The sequence below is a fragment of the Felis catus genome, chromosome A1 (genome assembly GCF_018350175.1).
Source record: "Felis catus isolate Fca126 chromosome A1, F.catus_Fca126_mat1.0, whole genome shotgun sequence".
Lineage (NCBI taxonomy): Eukaryota > Metazoa > Chordata > Mammalia > Carnivora > Felidae > Felis > Felis catus.
Window position 1 is genome coordinate 180,223,766 of NC_058368.1, and position 19,716 is coordinate 180,243,481.

A 19,716-nucleotide genomic window follows, 5' to 3' on the forward strand; every position below is an offset into this window, starting at 1 on the left:
ATCATTATTTCCAATGAGACTCAGACAGATGAAGTAATTTGCCCAAATTTATTGCCAAGGTATAGGACCAAGATGTACATTCAAGTCTGCAGTTCTTAATCATTGTATTTCAAAGGGTGGTTGTGAGGATTACATTTAAATTAAATTAAATTAAATTAAATTAAATTAAATTAAATTAAATTAAATTAATCTATTCTTATTTGAGAGAGAGAAAAGGCACGAGTGGGGGGGGGTGGCGGAGAGAGACAGAGAGAGAGAGAGAGAGAGAGAGAGAGAGAATCATAAGCAGGCTCCATAGCAAAGCGACACGAGGGCCTGATTCCAGGACCCAGGGAACATGACCTGAGCCGAAATCAAGAGTGGGATGCTCAACCAACTGAGCCACCCAGGCGCCCCTAAATTAAAATTTTAAAAGTAAGCTCTCAGTACTTGCTCCCTGGCAGTTTGTGTCCCTTCCTGTCCATATTTACAATCCTTGTCTCATCCTCCATAAGAGAGGGGCAATAAAGCTCAATCATCCATTGCCAACTCTCAGACCATCTGTTGTCAAAGTCACTGAATTCCTGGTCAGCTTACTGGCGGACAGAGGTGGAGGGGAGGCCAGGAAAAGATGCTCAATGCCATCCCTTCCTGTTCCAGCTAGAAGCCTCAGAAAATAGGGGGCATTGAGAAAGGGGTCTCTGGCTTTGCTGTGAGAACTGGAAAATCTAATTTTCTTCTCTGGAAATTTCCCCCTTTGGAAAGAGGAAGCTGGACTGCAGGGCCCCTGAAGGGACCACGGAACTGTGGCAAAGAGCACGTGATTCCCAATTTATTTAACTCCTCAGGTCCCACCCCATCTTCAAAATGGTAGATAATAAAATAATTGTAGGCAGTTTACAAGGTTGCTCAATCGAACTAAATAATTCCACAAAAAGTGCTTAGCAGAGTGCCTAGGACATGGTACGCATTCCATAAATATTAATTATTATTTTTATTGCTATTATTAGTATTCCAACCCCATAACATTTGAGGTGTCTCTTAAGCCAGAGGGTCCCGTTGTGAATGGCTTTAATTTACAAATGCATTCAACGGTCTGCCTAAAGAGCGGCTCTACAGCCCTGTGTTTAGTGCTTTCCACCGCCCAATGACCAGGTTTTCTACCTCCAGGGGAAGGCTGCGACTTACAGAACAGCCATGACAGTACCTGCACAGACATAGTACCCTTCCCCTTCTTTTCCAGCCGCGGGGTGAAGCCTGAGCCCCAGACTTCCGCAGCCCGCCCAACTCAGCCACCATTGGTCGCCTCCTCGCTGGCGTGATTAAGGCCCCGCCCCTTCTCTCTGGGACCACGCTGAGGCGACCTCCGGAAGCGGAGGGGCCTCAGAGGAGGAATGCGATGCAGCCTGGGCTTCGTAGTCCGACTGGAAAGCTGCAGCCAGAGACCGGGGCATCGCGACCCGAAGAACTACCATCCCCAGCAGCCGGCGGAGAGAGGAGGGGCTGGCGTCACGTGGGCGCTCGGCCTGGGCGGGCTATTTCTCAGTGCGGCGGCGGCGGCTCGGGGGACCGGGGCCTTTTGTTTGGAGCGGCTGCGGGGGGGCCCCGGAGCGGCGAGGCCGGAGGCCTTCCCCAGCTCGCTCGGTCCCGGCACACCCTCGAGGGGGTGGGGAGGCCGCCCCCTGGGCCGGGCCTCGCCTTTGGCGCCGCCGCCCCGCCCCAGGCCCGCCCCGCCCGGCCTGAGGGGAGGAACCGGCCGGGCCTTCCCGCGCGGCCGAGGCACCTCCGGAGTCGACTCCGCTACCCCCAGTGCTCCGGACCCGAGGCTGCCTTTGGTTCCTTAGGCAGACGCCATGAAGATCAAGGATGCCAAGAAACCCTGTAAGATGGGGGCTTGGGCCCCCCGGGTTGGGAGAGCACTTTGGGCCCCGTGTAGAAGCGCCTTAGCGGAGCGGCGTTGTTCCCGGCCCGTCGGCCCTCGCAGGCGCCCGGCACGGGATGGGGGGGCGGAAGGACCATTTCAGCATCGGGGTCGAGGCTCCCTCTTCATTCCCCTGTGAGCGCGTGACGAACGCCTGCCGCCTCCTGGCCCTTTCCTCCCACTTCCTTCTCGAGATCTGGAAGGCACTTGGGGGAATTTTTGATTCGGGTTTTGCCAGACCAGACGGGAGCTATCAGTCCGCTGCCCCAGCTGGCTCTGAAGTCAGGTTGAAAATGGGTGTCATTTGCGCAGGGGCATTTACCGCCCCCCCCCCTTTTTTTTTTTTTTTTTTTTTTACTGATTTCTGAGCTTCCAGCATGTGTCCTTGAAATCCTGGTGTGTTCCTGGGAGTTGTCACCGCTGTTACAATTAAAGCCTTTTTAAAACACGCCTGAGACCTACCAGCGGGTAATTGCTTTGGCTTGTTTTTGTTTAGAATTAACAGCTAGATCGTGTTTGCTTGGAAAAAGAGACATAAAAGGATGAAAATCATAGATATTCCCGCCGCTCAGGGCTAACCACTATTAATATTTTGGTGAATACTCAGATTTTTCTACGCCAGTATATATGTACGAACTTTTTAAAGAAACATTCTTTCCCATGTTTTAAACGAGCGTATCAACTTTCATTTGCTTCCTTTTATTTTTAGCCTTTTAAAAACCTTTACTCCTGTAAATAGCTTATTTAATCATTCATTGTGATTTCATACTAAGTACATTCTCCCAGAGCAACTAGGAATGTGGGGATGCATGCTTATTTCTTAGAGTTGTGTTGATAGTTCACAGTTTTTAGCGTCTCAAGTGATAAAACGGAGCACTGACACCTTCCCTTCTGGCCCATCAGGGTTCTTGTTACCTCAAGGGAGAGGCAACTTACTGCAGCACTCTGAAAACTATGGATTGTTATTTAAACGTGAGATAATTCATTCTTAATGTTACTGGTGAGGAAATTGAATTTATTTAGCCCCAGAGTAACTTTTCCAAGGCTATGCCAACCAACTCTGCTAATGAGGCTCAGGGCCCCAAGTGAACTCCTCGTCCAGTGTTCTTTTTTCTGCACCCATAGGGCATAGTTTAGTCTAAATACTTAAACACAAACCTTTCTGACGTGGTGATTTTATCTGCCTGCTGAAGAAAATGTGTATTTTATCGATGATTTCTTGTGATCTTTAAAGAGTACTTACTCAAAGGGTCTATAGAATAGTGATGGGAAGGTTTAAATGACAGTTAATAGAGAACCAGTTTTAATTTTCTTTACATTTGCTGAATTAAACTAACCTTGAACAGATGCAGTAACGTCGAACACTTGGACATGTTCCTTTAACACATACATTTTCCCTGCTTGTCTTAGAAGTTCCATTTGGTAAAATGAGTTGAACTTTGACAAGCTCATATTCTAACTCTTAGGGTATTTTCTTTTTGCCATGATGCTGATGTGGTTTGTTAGATTTGGGCACACTTGTAATCAGGTATGAATGCTGCCTCTGTCAAAGGTGCTTCAGCAAAGATAGTACGTAAAGGTTTATAAAATAAACTAAGTTGAGAAAGGAGCACCTGTTTTTTAGAAGTTGCTTATTACTGCTTAGGGGACAGTGCTGAAAGAGTCATGCTGAAACACTAGTCAGTTAATCGGATTTAGAAGTCTAAAGTGACATTTCCCGTTTCTTATATGTAAAAGGTGACTTTGCTGCTTCCTCAGTCCTTCACTGGGAAAGTAAAGAACATCTTGTTTTTGTGTGGGGGAAGTATTTCAATTATGAGCTATAAATATATAGAACTAGAAAGTGTCATTTCTGACGTTTCAAACCACTCCGATTAGGGAAAGATGTATTTGTGTTGTTTTTGAGTACTTGTATAGGGTTTTTTTTTTATAAACTAAGTGAGCACTTCCTATGTGTAAGGCACTCTTTACATGCATTGCAGCATTAAACAAGTGGCTTTAGCTTCACACTCTTACATTCACCTAAGGGTTAGAAAACATTGCTTTTAGATACAACACTAATATATTACAGGGTTAGAAACCAAATGCATGTATTTAACCAGAAAGTGAGAAAAAGAATCCGTTTCGTCCTCTAGTTGTATAATAAGGTTAGTGTTAATTCAACTCCAAGGGAAGGATGAAGTCAAACATGAACCTCATGACAAATTTTTCTAGTGAAAATTTTTCTAGTTTTCTATGAAAACCTGAAAAATGGCAATGTTTGCTTGCTTTGCCTTATGTTTTTCACACTGCTTAAGTATTAGATGTTAAAAAGCCAATCACGGGTTCCTCTCTACCTGGACTGACCTGGACTGATCTCTTAAGATATATTCAGTCTTTGTTTTGCTTACCTTTGTGACATGAAGCCTGATTAACAAGGGGACAGTAAAAGATAAATTTTTTTAATTTGATGAGATAAAGGTTTTTGAATCTCTGCTTTGCTAACCCAACCTGAAGCTGTTGTCAAGATCAGAGAGAAGTATATGGCATATATGTGTAGTTTGGCCTGTTTGTAAATTGAATCATTGTTTAACAATTATCACTTCCAGTAGATAATAAGGTACAATTTAATATGATAGTTTCTAACATTCCCTTAGATGTACCTAATTTACCAAAGGAAAAAAAAATCTTACGTGATGCTTTTCTAAGGAATTGTGACACTGAAGGTGTGAAGGTGATTATTTTCTTAGTCTATTTTGAAACACCAGCATTTTTATTTGGAGTGATTATTGGGAAGAGCAAAATGTCTTTTTTATCCAAGAAGTTGAAGCATACTTGGAGTTTACCAGTGCACATTCCCATTTTAGAATTTTGTTTCTTAAAATAATCTAATGTCTTGAACATTTTCATCATTGGTTGCTCTTTCTGCTAAAGAATAATTAAATCCTAATTTGGCATAGGATCCCTTTGGGCTGAAATCTGCATGGGGCCAAGAGCAATTAAATGTTTTGATAATGCTTCTCCCCCACCCCTTTACAATGCCTAGCAAGACACCAAACTCACATAACACAACTTACTAGAAATTAACAGTTTGCCCTGTGGCTAGATGTCTCCTGCTGTTTAATCATTTCAGAAAGTGACTGGACATGCAGGTTTCTTCATTCATGATCCACCCTGGTAAGGAAGATAATTCTTGGTAGCACTTTATGCTTATGGTAGTCCTGGATATTTTTGTTACTTACAGGGAACTAATGGCAGCTCTTTTAGGCTTGGCTGAGAAATAGACTAGGAACTATTATTTTTTTGAAGTCCAAGTAAATCACAGGAGATTCTAGGAAAGTCTGGGGAAGGCAATGCATATTTGCCATCATCAAAGTACGTATTTGTATTTATGGAGTGTGTGCTTTGTTTTTTAAATGTGTGTTTTGGTTCATTTTCTTTTTTTACCTTGGCAGTGGAGAGTTTAATTCTCAAAGAATAAAAAAATATTTAGCTTATATGCAGTAAGTAGGCTGCTCTTGCACTGGTGACCTACTTTTAACCTATCCCTTGGCTAAAAGCAACAAAGCTATAGGTATAGATACTTGCCTGACTTTTTAGAAAACTGATATTTTTATTACCTCATAAGCTATTAGTGGACCTGTGGTTGTACTTAATAACCTTATATTTGCTTCATGCTTTCATTGCAAATAAAGTTTGAGCTCCAGGATCCTTTCCCCTCCTATTTTGGTCAGTGAGAAAATGTTTTTTTTTTTTTTGTTTTTTTTTTTTTTTTTTTATGTACTGAACAATGTAAAGATCGGTTATTTGACCACTTACTAAATGATAGGAGTGGGTCATAATTAAGGATTTGTGTTTTCTGTGGTGCACGTCTGGCTGGATCAGTTGTTAGAGCATGCAGTTCTTGATCTCTGGGTTGTGAGTTCCAACCCCATGTTAGGTGTAGAGATTACTTAAAAAATAAAATCTTTAAAAAAAAAAGAAGAAGAACTTGTGTTTTCTGTGTTCTTATTGCCTTCTCCATACTTTTTGAATGTGATCCTCCCCACCTGCCCACATAAGGAAATGAATTCCAGAATTCTGCTGAGTTGAAAGGCTCACTAATACCAAAGGTGGCTGTTACCAGTTTTTTTGTTTTTTTTTTTGGTCAGTGGCAAAACTGAGTTCTCTTTCAGTATCTACCTTCCTGATTTTAAGAAGAGAATTACCATAAGTGAGATTTACTAAGAAATAGAGGGAACATGTTATGTTCTAGATTGCACATGATGATGAGTGAGAAACTCATCATTTACAATCTAGTTACCCTTCCTTTAAGAACAGACATCTCCTAGGCTAGATGTGAGATGAATCTTGAGCTTTTTGCATTCATAATTTTAAAAGCTTACCTCTAGGCAATAACCCTTAAAGAAATTACATAGTTCTTCCAACTTAATCTGAGGTATTTGGAAGAACCTTCTGTTTCTTTAGTGTACAAAAGTGGCTACACAAAGATTTAAAATTGAATGGTAGGTGTGCCTGGAAAGCTCAGTTAGCTAAGCTTCTGACTTTTGACCTCAGCTCAGGTCTTGGTCTCCCTGGGCTCCGTGCTGGGCTTGAAGCCTACTTAAAAAGATAAAATTGAACGGTAGTACTCTGTTTCATAAATTTGTTGTTGTTGATGGTTGTTAGGTCATACATATTTTATATTCTTCAGCAATTAATGTAATTTAAAAGAAATAAGGGATTTGGTATACTGTAATAATAAAACAGCTTTGTTTACAAATGTTTTTTACTTTCTGTGTGGAGTTTTCCTTTTCAGATAGGACAAGTTTGGTTGTTTCATGCAAATAGATCAAGAAAAGCCTTTTAAAAGAAGAAGAAGAAGTGAAAGGTTTTTGTTTTTCGTTATCATTTTAATGATAATTACACCTAAACAGTCATTTTCTGTCTCTGAGAAAGAACTGGTTAACACTTTCTTGCACCCAATCCTGTTTCATTCACAAACAGGATTTCATTCTGTGAGCCTTTCTGTTGCCTACTCCACAGTTCCGTGTTTTGGAATTGGCCATTGCCCTTTGGGGTCAAAAACCATAGTGCTAACCACACAGGTTTAGAAAAGTAGAAAGTTTCTTCCTCCCCAGTATTTTTATCTGTAAACTTCAAGTATCTTCCTAGCCAGTAAGTAAGGTTCTTTTAAAAATTATGGTTTCATGTAAGAATTAAAAGTTCTTCACATAAGTGTTAATTGGTTTTTTTTTTTTCTTTCAAAAATGGCAGTGTTCACTTACTTATAAGCCTGGGAGTAGGCAGGGACTTCTGACTAAAAATAAAAATAAAATGAACTTTGAACTTGGTAATGTTACAGCGTTATAGTTTGCGTGGAAGTAACATTTTTATTTGTATATTTTGACAGGACAAAGGCATAGAAAGAAAAACTATAAACTTAAACAATTTTTAAAGTATTTTGAACTTTGGAAGAAAATAAAAGTTTTTAGCTCAATAAAACTCACCTTGTAGAAACTTTTCTATCCCAAAATATACTTTACATAGCAGCAATGATTTGCACACCCACCCCCATGAAATCTAGAATCAAGCATCAATCAAATCAATCATTTTGGTTATATAATCTTGTTTTATCTAATATCCGTTGAAAAGTGTCCTAACTGCATATCTGTTCAACAGTTTGGGAAAATTCTGAAGGCATCTCTGATTTATTGGATCAGTAAAGCTACTCTGTATTGTTTTCTTTTAAGACAAACAGTTGCTGTGAATATCCCCTTTGTAACTGTTAGTATTGCTACTTCCTAGTAGGGATTGAAAAATTGAGAAACTTTAGCCTGTTTCTTTTACTACATCTTAGTTATTTATAAAAACATAGGCATAAAAGCATAATGCCTCTTTGGGGTCTTACTGCCACCCATATTATGGTCTTATATCATTTTACAATTTTTTTAAAGAAGTTTCTATTTTAAGATTGTCTTTAATGTAGACCTATATCTGCAACTTAGGTTTCCAATACAAAAACAGGCTAGAAAGAAAGAAAAGGAAAGAAAGAAAAGTGAGCTCTTTCTCCAGAAAAAGATAAGAATTATACTTCCTCATATTTAATATTAATTTCAGTAAATGTAAAATTCTGTAATGGAGAAATATATAGAATCCTATCTTGCTGAATTGTATGTTCCTGGTTTCTAATAGTCACACATAACAAAAACACTAATATTTAAGAAACAGAATTTTAGAGGGAACTAGTCGTCTTTGACAACTTATACGTAAAAACCTGTTATGTATTTTATTCTGAGGCATTTTGTAATGTATGTATTTAAGTATTAAATTATTTTGATTATCATCTTGTTTAAGAGATGAATAGAGATGAATACAGAGAATAGAAACAGACCTTAAAGAAACTTGGATTCAGAGAAGTTAATGGCTTTTCTAAAGTCATATAGTCCAGTTAGTGAAAGAGCACCAGAGCACTGGTACATATTAACCAGATGTACCAAAGAAACCTAATGCTTAATGAGAAAGAATAAGATTTCTTTTTAAGGAGGTACTTTTACCTTGGGTTACTTGAAGTAATTATAGGCCAATTTTACTATGTTAAAATGTTACTAGAAACATTATCAAGTCCTAGCTGGTGACCTATTTATTAAAACAGAATTGTTCCAAATTTTTCCTGATCCCCTGCGGCATATGGTAAGTATTTAATAAATGAAAAGGAATGCCTACCTGACGAGGAATTAAAAAGCCCTGGACCAGCTCTAAGCATCCTATATTACAGAGTTTTAGAGAATATACAAAGTAATGCTTCAAATGGAAAAAGTTGAGTTGCACATAGAAGATGCATCTTACCCCAAAAATATTACTGACTGCATGATTCAGAGTAAGCGAAATTTGTGGCTAATTAACTAGTTTCTAACTAATTTGTGTTTCTAAAACCAATGTAGGTAAAGTTATTACTTTTTTTTAATCCACAGCTTTCCCATGGTTTGGCATGGACATTGGGGGGACTCTAGTAAAGCTCTCCTATTTTGAACCTATTGATATCACAGCAGAGGAAGAACAAGAAGAGGTTGAGAGCTTAAAAAGTATCCGGAAATATTTGACTTCTAATGTAGCATATGGATCCACTGGTATTCGGGATGTACACCTTGAACTGAAGGATTTAACACTTTTTGGCCGAAGAGGGAACTTGCACTTTATCAGATTTCCAACCCATGACCTGCCTACTTTTATCCAAATGGGAAGAGATAAAAACTTCTCAACATTACACACGGTGCTATGTGCTACAGGAGGTGGTGCTTACAAGTTTGAAGAAGATTTCCGCACAGTAGGTATCTGTTACTCAAAGCCAAACATTGATACCCATTCTCTTTAATTTTTAAAACATGAGTCTAGGTTTCCTTCCATCTTACATGTTTCTTAGATTAGTTGCCCCTGCTTGGATACAGAGGAAGTTTATATTCATGACAAGCTTTTCATCTGGGACACGTTTTTGGCGGTGGGGGGTGGGGTGGGAGGGGGCAGAGGGAGACAGTCTCAAGCAGGCTCCACTCTCAACGTAGAGCCCAACATGGGGCTCCATCTCATAGCCTTGAGACCATGACCTGAGCCAAAATCAAGAGTAAGACATTTAACCAACTGAGCAACCTAGGCACCCTTCTTTTGGGGCACTTAAACACCTTTATAGACTGAGTAAAAAATCACCCAGATTTGGCCTTATTGTACATAATGTTTGGTAAAACCTGCTAGGTTTAGGGACTGTTACAAAGCTACCATAAGAAGAAATTTCAGTGAATTTGGTAGTGTACGAAGCCAGATACAAGTGGGGTTTGAATTATTTTCACTATTACTGTCCTGTGTTTGCATTGCTCTTTGTTATTACTCATATAGCCCTCTCTCCTAGGGCCATCCCCCTCCCCCAAAGAAAAACAGCTGAAGCCAGTGTCTTTTGACTAGTAGACATCTGAATGAAAGTCCCTATTACCTTCTTTTCCTGATTTTATCTGTCAACATTACCATGGTCTTGTCTCAAAGAGTGCCATTTGGAAATGGCAAATGTAAGCATTGATTTATGTGCTAGTGGGGGTTTGCCAAGCTTCTAGTTCTTTCCATTAGAGTAAAGATTAGAAAGTTGGCATTTGGGGCTACTGAAATTTGTTTTCTGTGAAAATATGCAAGTGGACCGTTTAATTTCTTAAATTTATATAAGAAAAATCTTAATAGAACATAAAGTGATCACTTACATGGCTCATATAACATAAGCCCCTTAAACTTTGGGATAGTTTAAAAGTCTAAGTTTTATTAATTCTTTTATTTTGATGGATAATACTGATTTGTTTTCAATTTATTGAATAATTTGAACATAAATTTCATAAATTTGAGACCAGTTTGCTGGGACATGAGATATTTGGTGTTTAATATTCTTACCAAAAGCAGTGTCCTTGATGCCAGCTTTCATTTCACCTGGCCACTATCAATATTTTCTAGTGATGAAGTTCTGTAATAACTTTCCTGTTGATGCTCCATCATTTATTAAGCTAATAATTGAGCATGTAGTATATGTCAGGTATTATGCTAGACACAGCTCAGCTGGAAATAAGACACAGTCCTAGCCCCGGAAGAATGTAGTAGTCTAGACCACACAAATGATTTAAAAGTAAAAGTACCGTGTCTGATAATTAATGCTATTGCTGTGAAAAACAGTGCCACGGGAACACCAGAGTAGTGTGGTACCTAACAAGTTCTGGATAATGAAAGCTTCCCAGAGGAAGTGATCTCTAAGCTGAGATTTTATTACAAATACTTTATAACATTCTTTACTAACCTGAAGTGAGTTTAATAATTTCAAACTAGTACTCAAAGTATAATATAGAGACAGGAAATGAAGTTATTTATATATTGGTAGATTTCTCTAGTAGGATCACATAAAAGGGGCATAATGAAATAGTTAGATACTGGCACTTAGATATACATTCACCGTAAATTCTAAAGCCACAAATGCTAACAGATTGATATGGAAGTCCAGTATTTCCTCAGTTTATATAATGGTTGCATTCCTAGCAAATTTAGTGTATATATATTAAAGCCATATAAAGAATACTTTATGTTTACATAGGCATGGATAATTATAAACAAATTTTCCTACTGCTACCTACAAAAATGTCTGTCAGAACAGTGAAAGAGCAGGAATGGGATATTTCTTTGTTTTGCACAACTGCCCCACTCACTGGAGTTGTGCCCCACTCATTTGTACAACTGCCCCACTCATCTGACATCACAAGTCCCTGCCCATTAAATGTTAGTTTGGTTCTTTTCTCCTATCTTTGTGAAAACTGAAAATCCCCACAAATACCTCCAGAGGTAATACCACCATCACCGAGAATCATAGGACTAAGAGATGTTGACACAAAACAAGTGGAAATGTATAGATGATTTTGAAGTTTTATAAAGTATGTGAAAATTATACAGTGCATTTGAGTCAAATATTTTTAATACTGTCCCTTGTTCACTTTGTACAACTTTTTTGGTGTTTTTGTGTGTTTCTGTTTTTGTTTTTGTTTTACAGATTGGAAACCTCCACCTGCACAAACTGGATGAACTTGACTGCCTTGTAAAGGGCTTGCTGTATATAGATTCTGTCAGTTTCAATGGACAAGCAGAGTGCTATTATTTTGCTAATGCCTCAGAACCTGAGCGATGCCAAAAGATGCCTTTTAACTTGGATGATCCCTATCCACTGCTGATAGTGAACATTGGTTCAGGAGTCAGTATTTTAGCAGTCCATTCCAAAGACAACTATAAACGAGTAACCGGGACAAGGTAGTAACCTCTTTGTTCTTATTGCAGCATTCATGTTGTTTTATACACAGAAGTTGTGAATTTTTCATACTAATGCCAGCCTTTAACATGTATTTATGCAATAGAAAAAAAAGGTAGATGTGTAAGTAGAAGTTAAAGTGTTACAGATAATTTTGTTTCATAAGGTATGTGTGTAAAGACTCAAACTGAAATCATTATTTATATTTGCTTAGCAACAGTTGGTACTAAACTTTCCACAATTCTAAGAGGGAATTTTTATCTGGAATGATTCCAGGGACTTTTTTATTTTCCAAAGCATTCTTCTCTCCTTTCACTATTTTATAGATATATTTAAGCCTAATGCTTGACACTGGTTAGCTTGCATGCTGATTGGATTAGATTCATATTTAAGTGTTGTGTTAGACAACATTATGATAATTCTTATAGGATGAATTGAACATAAGCTCTTTATGGAATAACATTAATGTTCCAAATATCCCAGTGTTTTCTATAATGCCTGAAGTATTGTGAAATGAAATTTTTAAATTGTCCTTATGATTCTGATATATACTTTATCAGCTTTTAAGGAGGGTAGAGACTCCTTTTTATTTGAGGAAGAAAGATTTTGGGGTTTATGAAAAATACTCATTTCCATTTTAAAGTAGTGCTCTTATTAAAGTGATACTTAATATTTTTGTTCGTTTTAATTAAACTGCCCCCCTCATGGAGCTCAGACTCACAACTCTGAGGGTCACATGTTCTACTGGCTGAGCCAGCCAGGCGCCCCTAAGTGATCCTTAAATTAGTATTTTATATCTATGGTGGCTAAAAATCTACCTCTATTGTGATGCTCTATGCCAGAGAATTACAGGGAAGTATTACCTACTGCAGTCAATTCTAAAAGAAATTAAGTCTGGTTAACTAAATTCCAGCAGTGACCAGGAATAGAGTCTGTTAGAAATTGAGGTGAAACTGAGGAACAAAGGTTTTGATTTTAGGGGTTAGAGAGACATTTCATTTTATCAGCATATCCAAAAGAATAACGGAACCAAGTAAATTACTGGCATTAACATATTGACCAGACTGACAAAAATTTTCTCACCATATTCATTTCTGGGTCACATTAAATGCTTATGTATCACAGTGAATTGATTTCAGCCTTGTCAGACCAAGTAAATAGACCTTTCACTAAATCATTTCCTGGAAACCATTTAGAGTTACAAATTTTCTCCTTTTAATTCATATAGTAATTTTTAACATTTAAACTGTTTTTTCACACACATAAAAGCATTTATTTTTTGGCAATTACAAAGTGTAAGGAATTGGTAAAGATAATAGAAGATATAAAATATCTCTTCCATCCTCATGATGCTTCCACCAAGTGATTATCTTTCCCTTTGGTTTATTTCATCTGACAAATTTGGTTTTGCTAGGCATTTTTCTTACCTTCATTATGTTGATATTTCAGCACTTGGCATTAGCAATATGTTCTTTCTTTGTGTTTGTTGAATATATGAATACTCTTATTTTTACTCTGGAAGAAGAATACAGTGTATAAATGTAACTTACCCAGTTTTATTTTCTTTAGCCTTGGAGGAGGTACCTTTCTGGGTTTATGCTGTCTGTTGACTGGCTGTGAAAGTTTTGAAGAGGCTCTTGAAATGGCATCCAAAGGTGACAGCACCCAAGCCGACAAGCTGGTCCGTGATATTTATGGAGGAGATTATGAAAGATTTCGTCTGCCAGGTTGGGCTGTAGCATCTAGGTAACTTTAATATTTATGTTGTAATGAAAGTTGCCTATTTAGTTTTTAGAAAGCAATATATTAGGAAGTTGTAAGGAGGCTTACTTACTCTTAACCCAGTTTAGGTTCCAAGTTTTGAACATTCATGTAGTTTAAAAATTAGATACACATTAAGAAGTCTCCCAGGTATATACCCTATAGGAAACCATTTTTATTCTTGTGCATCCTTTTGGTTTTTCTTGATGCAAATGTAAATACATATCCTTATCCTCCCCTTACTTAGAAGGTAACTTTCAGAAGGTAATATTTGTATACTACCATACAGCATATTGTCAAGATACCCCAGTCTATCTGCTGGCCTCCCACCCTACCTTCATTTCTCTCTCTTTCTCACCTTCTTTTCTCCCCCTTCCCTTTTTCTCTCCCTCTCCCCCCCCTTATTAACAGCTTCTTGGTATTTTATTGTGTGGGTTTATCGAAGTTTGTTGGATGTTTTGGTGGTTACCAGTATTTTGCTGTGTATAGCTCAATGGGTCAGTCAGTAACCTTGTTAACATGCATTATTTTGTACATACCATATTTATCTGTAAGATAAATTCCCAAAAATGTTGATTATCAGCAGAATTGATTTTGTCTTTCATTTCTTTGCAGTTTTGGGAATATGATTTATAAGGAGAAGCGAGAATCTGTTAGTAAAGAAGATCTAGCAAGAGCAACTTTAGTTACTATCACCAATAACATTGGGTCTGTGGCACGAATGTGTGCTGTTAATGAGGTAAAAAAATTAACTATATGGAAAATGTGGATTGAAATTTTATTTATGTACAGCAGGGCTTCTTTATGTTCCTTAAGGAGGTCTCTAGGATTGAGGTTACTCATCTCTGTTAAATCCCAAGGCTCATTAGCTAAATGTCATGTGTCCCCACTTATTGTTATTTGTAAAGAAAATAGCAGATAATTCAAATTGGAAGGAGGACAAATAGATACTTATATTTCAAATTTATCTAGAAGCTTTTCCAGAAATATACCACCTAAATCTCTTGAAGATAGAAAATTCTTTTTTCAAACATAGGACATTTTTGAGGTAACTACTGAAAGAGGGTTTGGTTTTGTTTTTTGGATTTTTTGGTTGGTTTTTTGGTTTTTTTTTTTTTTTTGCTGTTAATGTTGCATTTGATTAGCAAAGTGCTTGGAAGTTTTCTTATTGCCTTTGGCTTCTTTACAGTGCTGCCTTGTTGCATATGGATCAAGCAGCATTGTACAGGGCTATGAAGGCATTGAGACTTGTTCTTCACATGCAATTTGAATGATACATACTTATGAAAAAGCATAGATTTACCTCGTAGATTTGCCTCACTGTTGGGTTATTTTTATATGAAGGAGAGTAAATACACAGTTCTGCCTTCATGTAATAGATGTATTTGCCCATTTAATTTTTGTAAATATCAAATACTTTAAATGAATTGGAAATTTTGCTTTTTGAGGGAATCCTTCATTTGTTCATTCATTTATTCATTGTGGAGTACCTTGTACCAGGTATTTTTCTAGGCACTAGGGATATATTAGTGAAAAAAACAAAGACCCCTGACTTTGTGGAGCTTCCATCTATTCTAGTGATAGAGTAAATTTTTTAGTATATATTAGATAATAAATGCTACTTTTTACAAAAAGAAAACCAAACAAGATAAAGAGAATGGCAGAAGACAGATTGCTGAGTAGTTTGCTTGTTAAAGGAAGGCTTTATTGAAAATGTGACCCTTGGATAAATATTTAGAGGAGGTAAGATAATCATGCATATTATTCTGTGTTAAAATCCAGAGTTCTAAGTGTCTCAATAACAGTTTAGTAAGTTGGTGGAAAGAGCCACTAACAGGTGTTTTGACCCAGGTTTGGGGAATATTTCACTTTTGGGGGCAGACAATATTCTGGGACCTTTTTTCTTAGCCCTGTAGATCTATCTAGATTTTCACTGGCCACTTAATAGTAATTAAGGCCATAGCTTACACTATCCAAACTCAGTGTGCAAAAATGTATACTCAGAAGTCAATATATTGTGAGAATAGAAAACATTTTGGAGATTGAAACACTAGTTCCTCCATCTAAGATTCCCTTCAAGGTATCTAGGGAACTAAATTAGTGAGTTGCATCTTAGCAGAGCGTAACTTGATGGGTTAGGCAGGGCCGGAGATGCTGGAAGCCTCAAGTTTACAGTGTTGTAATTTTAAACACATTTAAAATACTCTTCCTTGGTTTCTCTCCTTTAATCTCAATATTTCTCCAAATTACTTTCTTAATAGGTTATTTATTGGCCATTTTCAAAAACAAGTCTCATCTAAAATCATTTACTAGGGTCTTTCGAGAACTTTTCTTTTTTAAAATAGACTATATTTTTTAGACAAGTTTTAACTTCACAACAAAATTGAGTGGAAAATACAGAGTTCCCACATATACTCTTGAACCCCACTATCACCCAAAGCCCATAGTTTACATTTTGGCTTACTCTTGGTATATATTCTATGGATTGTGACAAATGTGTAGTGATATATCCTGAACTAAATTTTAAATATTCAGGATTATGGAGGTATATGTACCAGGAATGTAATAGACACTAAAAAAAGGTAGTGGCTAATTATATTTTTAAGTGGAGATTTTCTAAACCCTACTGTATTATAAAATGTACTTGATAGCTCTTATTTCAGGTCATTTTATTTGTTCTTTTCTTTTAGAAAATAAACAGAGTTGTCTTTGTCGGAAACTTTTTACGTGTCAATACTCTCTCAATGAAACTTTTGGCATATGCACTGGATTATTGGTCAAAAGGTCAACTGAAAGCATTGTTTCTAGAACATGAGGTATGATAGGAAAATGATGTTTTGTGAATTTTAATAGTATGCTTTTTTTATATGCAAGTTTTATGTATTGTTTCTTGCTGTGTACTTAGAAGTATAAAACTGCGATTTACTAAATAGTATATTGAGTCCCACACTTCAGTTTGAATTGGGGAGATAGGGGTTACTATAACCCCCATAAAGGTTACATGGCCCATTAATGCAGGCACCCCATTAAGATGGAGTTTCCCACTCCTTCTGACCAAGAGAGAGCGGCATTAGATCTTATAAACTCCTTAAATATTGGGATTGCTTGTGTACTTAGTGGATTTGTTTTGTTAAATTGTTTTCTTTTGTTTTTTTTTTCCTCCCTTGAAATAACAAATATTAAATGTGAACAACACAAAAATACATAATTTAGCAGTGAAAATTTTTAAAATTCTTAATCCTCCCATCACAACCTCACCCCCACCTCCAGAGGTGACCACTGTTAAAATTTTGGAGTTTATTCAAGATTTTTTTCCTATTCTTTCACTACATCCATTTATTCTGATCTGAAAATATCAGTTCATGTAATATTTTGGGTTAAGTAAATTTACCTTGAATTATTTTGTTTCTGGTCAAGTGGACATATTAATAATTTTAATAACACATATTCAGAGTTTTCCCTTATAAGTGTCTGTTTCATTGTCCCTGCTCTCACCCTGTAGTTGAGAATGGTGTCCTGCTGTGCAGGCCCCGCATGGCATGCTGTATGCTGTGAGGATGACACATGAACAAAAGGAATTGCGTTTGAGGAAAAGGGACAAGAGGGGTACAGACTTGCAGCAATAACCTTAGAAGCTTTTTAATGTCTAAGAGCAATACTTTAAAAATAGGTATTTCAGGGGTACCTGGGTGGCTCAGTTGGTTAAGCATCTGCCTCTTGATTATGGCTCAGATCATGATCTCACCATCATGAGATCAAGCCCCAGTCAGGGGCGTGGAGCCTGCTTAAAATTCTCTGTCTCTGTTCTTTCCCCATGCGCGCTCGCTCTCGCGCTCTCTCGCTCTCTCTCTCAAAAGCACGTATTTCATATTTTCAGATATTAACTGATAACACAAATTGGTAGATTTCCAAATAGATGTTCTTAAATAGATTATAATAAATATCTGTTCCTAATAATGAATATTGTATGCTAATTTAAAAGCTAGACTGCATTAATAATTGTTTTTAAATTATACAGGGATACTTTGGAGCAGTTGGTGCACTTCTTGGGCTGCCAAATTTCAGCTAAAAAGCATCCGGTTTCTCTCTGCTAATAAATGTCATCCAAGAGGAACTGAAAACCAGAGGCATCATTACTGGGAACCAAAGGATAACAGAGTAGCACTACTGCTGTTGATTTTTAAATGTCAGAATGGTAAGCTGCTGAAAGTTGCCATATTAAAAGAGAGCTTGGTAACATGTGAAGTATTTCTAATTGAAATGCTTTCCCTTCTGTATATAACCAGTGTTAAATCCTTAAATGCAATACAGCCTCTGATTCTTGAGCTTCCTCTGAGAAGATTTTCTATTTATTTTATGTAGCCAACATTGCAGTACTGTATGCTCAAACACAAATCTTAAAGTCTCAGAAATGTTTAGCTCCTGAAAATAATTGAATCTGAATAAGTGTGTTCTATGTGTTTTGGTTACTAGTAAGTGGACAGTAACATACTCTGTATCAAACTTATTGAAATGGCTATCAAAGATGATCATTTTTATGTGATTTTAGAAATGTTAAGGCAATATTAATTTTTCATTATTGTAGTTTTGTCAGCATTTCCCCCGGCCAAAAAAGCACGTTTATGTGATCTTTTCCCAGACATACAAGCTTTTTCAAATGGTATAATTTAATTAGAATACTATTGTTAAATATTAGCCTGAATTTTAAAATGAATCCTAGAAAATGCACATAATTGGTGATATTGCACTTCCTGTATTTTTTAAGTTAATCATTACATTTAAAAATGTTTCATATTTTTTAATTGGAGGCTCAATTACTGATTTGAAAGTCCATTTAATGAAGTCCCAGGACTCTTCTAGTAGAATATGTTTTGCGTGCATTGATAGAAGTCTGTGATCTTTCTGTACCACATTTATCTTGGGCCCAAACTGAGTCATTTCTGTTTAATTAGGTCTGACCATCAAAACTACAGACTTTAATCTATTATGAACAGCAACCAAATCATATTCTAAACAGATGTGATGGAAATCTGAAATATGAATGGTTTTGAAACTGTAGGAGTCTGAGGCAGTATTACAGAATTCTAAAAAGATCAGTGTTTTACCATTTTGGTAATAGAGGCATTATAGTTTCAAAATTTGTAAGTCCTTTTGCCTTGGAATTTGTTCTCTATTTTGAAGTCATTTTTTATAATGTTACAAATCTTTCCAGATTTTTACTTTGGCAGCAACATTTTGGAGGTCCTGTAGTTCAGCGAATACTCAAGACCGTTACTTAATGATTTACAAAGTAGACTTGGAGAAAATATTCACCTCCTTAAATTACCAGTAAATCTGGATGTACTTGGAAGAGTTTAAAAATTGTGTATATTACAGGAAGAAAGAAGTATTAGTATGTTTTTATAGAACATAATTTTGCTCCATAAAGAACAATTTGCAGTAGAGGTGCTGGACATTTCTCCTTATAGTTTTCAAATTTTGTGCTCAAATATTTAAAATTCAGTTTTATTTATCTAAAGACATGAACATATGAACAATAGGAGTGAATACTTACAGGAAAAAGCATGCAAGGTAATGTTTTGGAATTTAGAATATTTGGAACTTGGCATTCATGTTCAGTCAGTAAGCCACTCTGAAACCCGACAGTGACTAAACATCTGTGACTTTACTGTTTCCGTTGTTGTGGTTAGATCTTTCTGTCACTACAAAAAGCTACATGTTCAGTTTATTTTAAAATTTTGTGATTTGGACATTTGTACAAAAAGTTTTTATTTTTAAATGATAATTTCACATTGTATCTTGTGGCAAACTACGTTACCAGCTGTAGATTTAGGACTGTGTTTAAGAAAGAAATGGAGGGCTGCCTTGCTGGCTTAGTCGGTTGAGTGTCTGACTCTTGGTTTCAGCTCAGGTCATGTTCTCACAGTTTGTGATTTTGAACCCTGTGTCAGGTTATGCACTGCTAGCATAGAGCCTGCTTGGGATTTTCTCTCTGCCCTCCACCACTCACGTATTCATTCATTCTCTCTCTCTCTCTCTCTCTCTCTCTCTCTCTCTTGAAATAAATAAAAACTTAAAAAAAGAAAGAAAAGAAAATGGAATGGTCAGGGTCCATGTAAGTTAATTTGATCAATGCTCTGGTTAATCTGAGAAGGTGGTTCATACTTTGTGTCCTTTGAAACTGAAATTTCCTATTAAAATGCATATAAAGTGAACAACCCTTTCAGCACTGTTACTCTTGGCCATTCTCATGTATAGTCAAGAATTAACGTGAGTAATA

The 19,716-nt window shown here is 36.9% G+C and overlaps 1 protein-coding gene across 4 annotated transcripts; it reads left to right on the plus strand.

The window, feature by feature from the left end:
• Positions 1 to 1,533: 1,533 nt before the first annotated feature.
• Positions 1,534 to 17,761, plus strand: PANK3 (pantothenate kinase 3). Of its 4 annotated transcripts, none has more exons than XM_003981327.6 (7): positions 1,534 to 1,860; positions 8,833 to 9,185; positions 11,424 to 11,677; positions 13,245 to 13,421; positions 14,052 to 14,175; positions 16,127 to 16,252; positions 17,455 to 17,761. In XM_003981327.6, exons 1-7 carry the CDS (start codon positions 1,833 to 1,835, stop codon positions 17,503 to 17,505), a joined length of 1,113 nt encoding a protein of 370 aa, XP_003981376.1. In that variant the 5' UTR covers positions 1,534 to 1,832; the 3' UTR covers positions 17,506 to 17,761. The 4 variants fall into 4 exon arrangements, with proteins under 4 accessions (XP_003981376.1, XP_044891803.1, XP_023115564.2 ...); XM_045035868.1 differs by lacking the exon at positions 1,534 to 1,860 and adding an exon at positions 1,877 to 2,368; XM_023259796.2 differs by lacking the exon at positions 1,534 to 1,860 and adding an exon at positions 5,654 to 8,738.
• Positions 17,762 to 19,716: the final 1,955 nt, after the last annotated feature.

Coding starts and splice junctions, on each gene's coding strand:
- PANK3 (XM_023259796.2), top strand. CDS start 8,660: ATGCTTCAAATGGAAAAAGTTGAGTTGCACATAGAAGATGCATCTTAC. Junction 14,176..16,126: donor GAATGTGTGCTGTTAATGAG/GTAAAAAAATTA, acceptor CTTTTCTTTTAG/AAAATAAACAGAGTTGTCTT. Junction 16,253..17,454: donor CATTGTTTCTAGAACATGAG/GTATGATAGGAA, acceptor TAAATTATACAG/GGATACTTTGGAGCAGTTGG.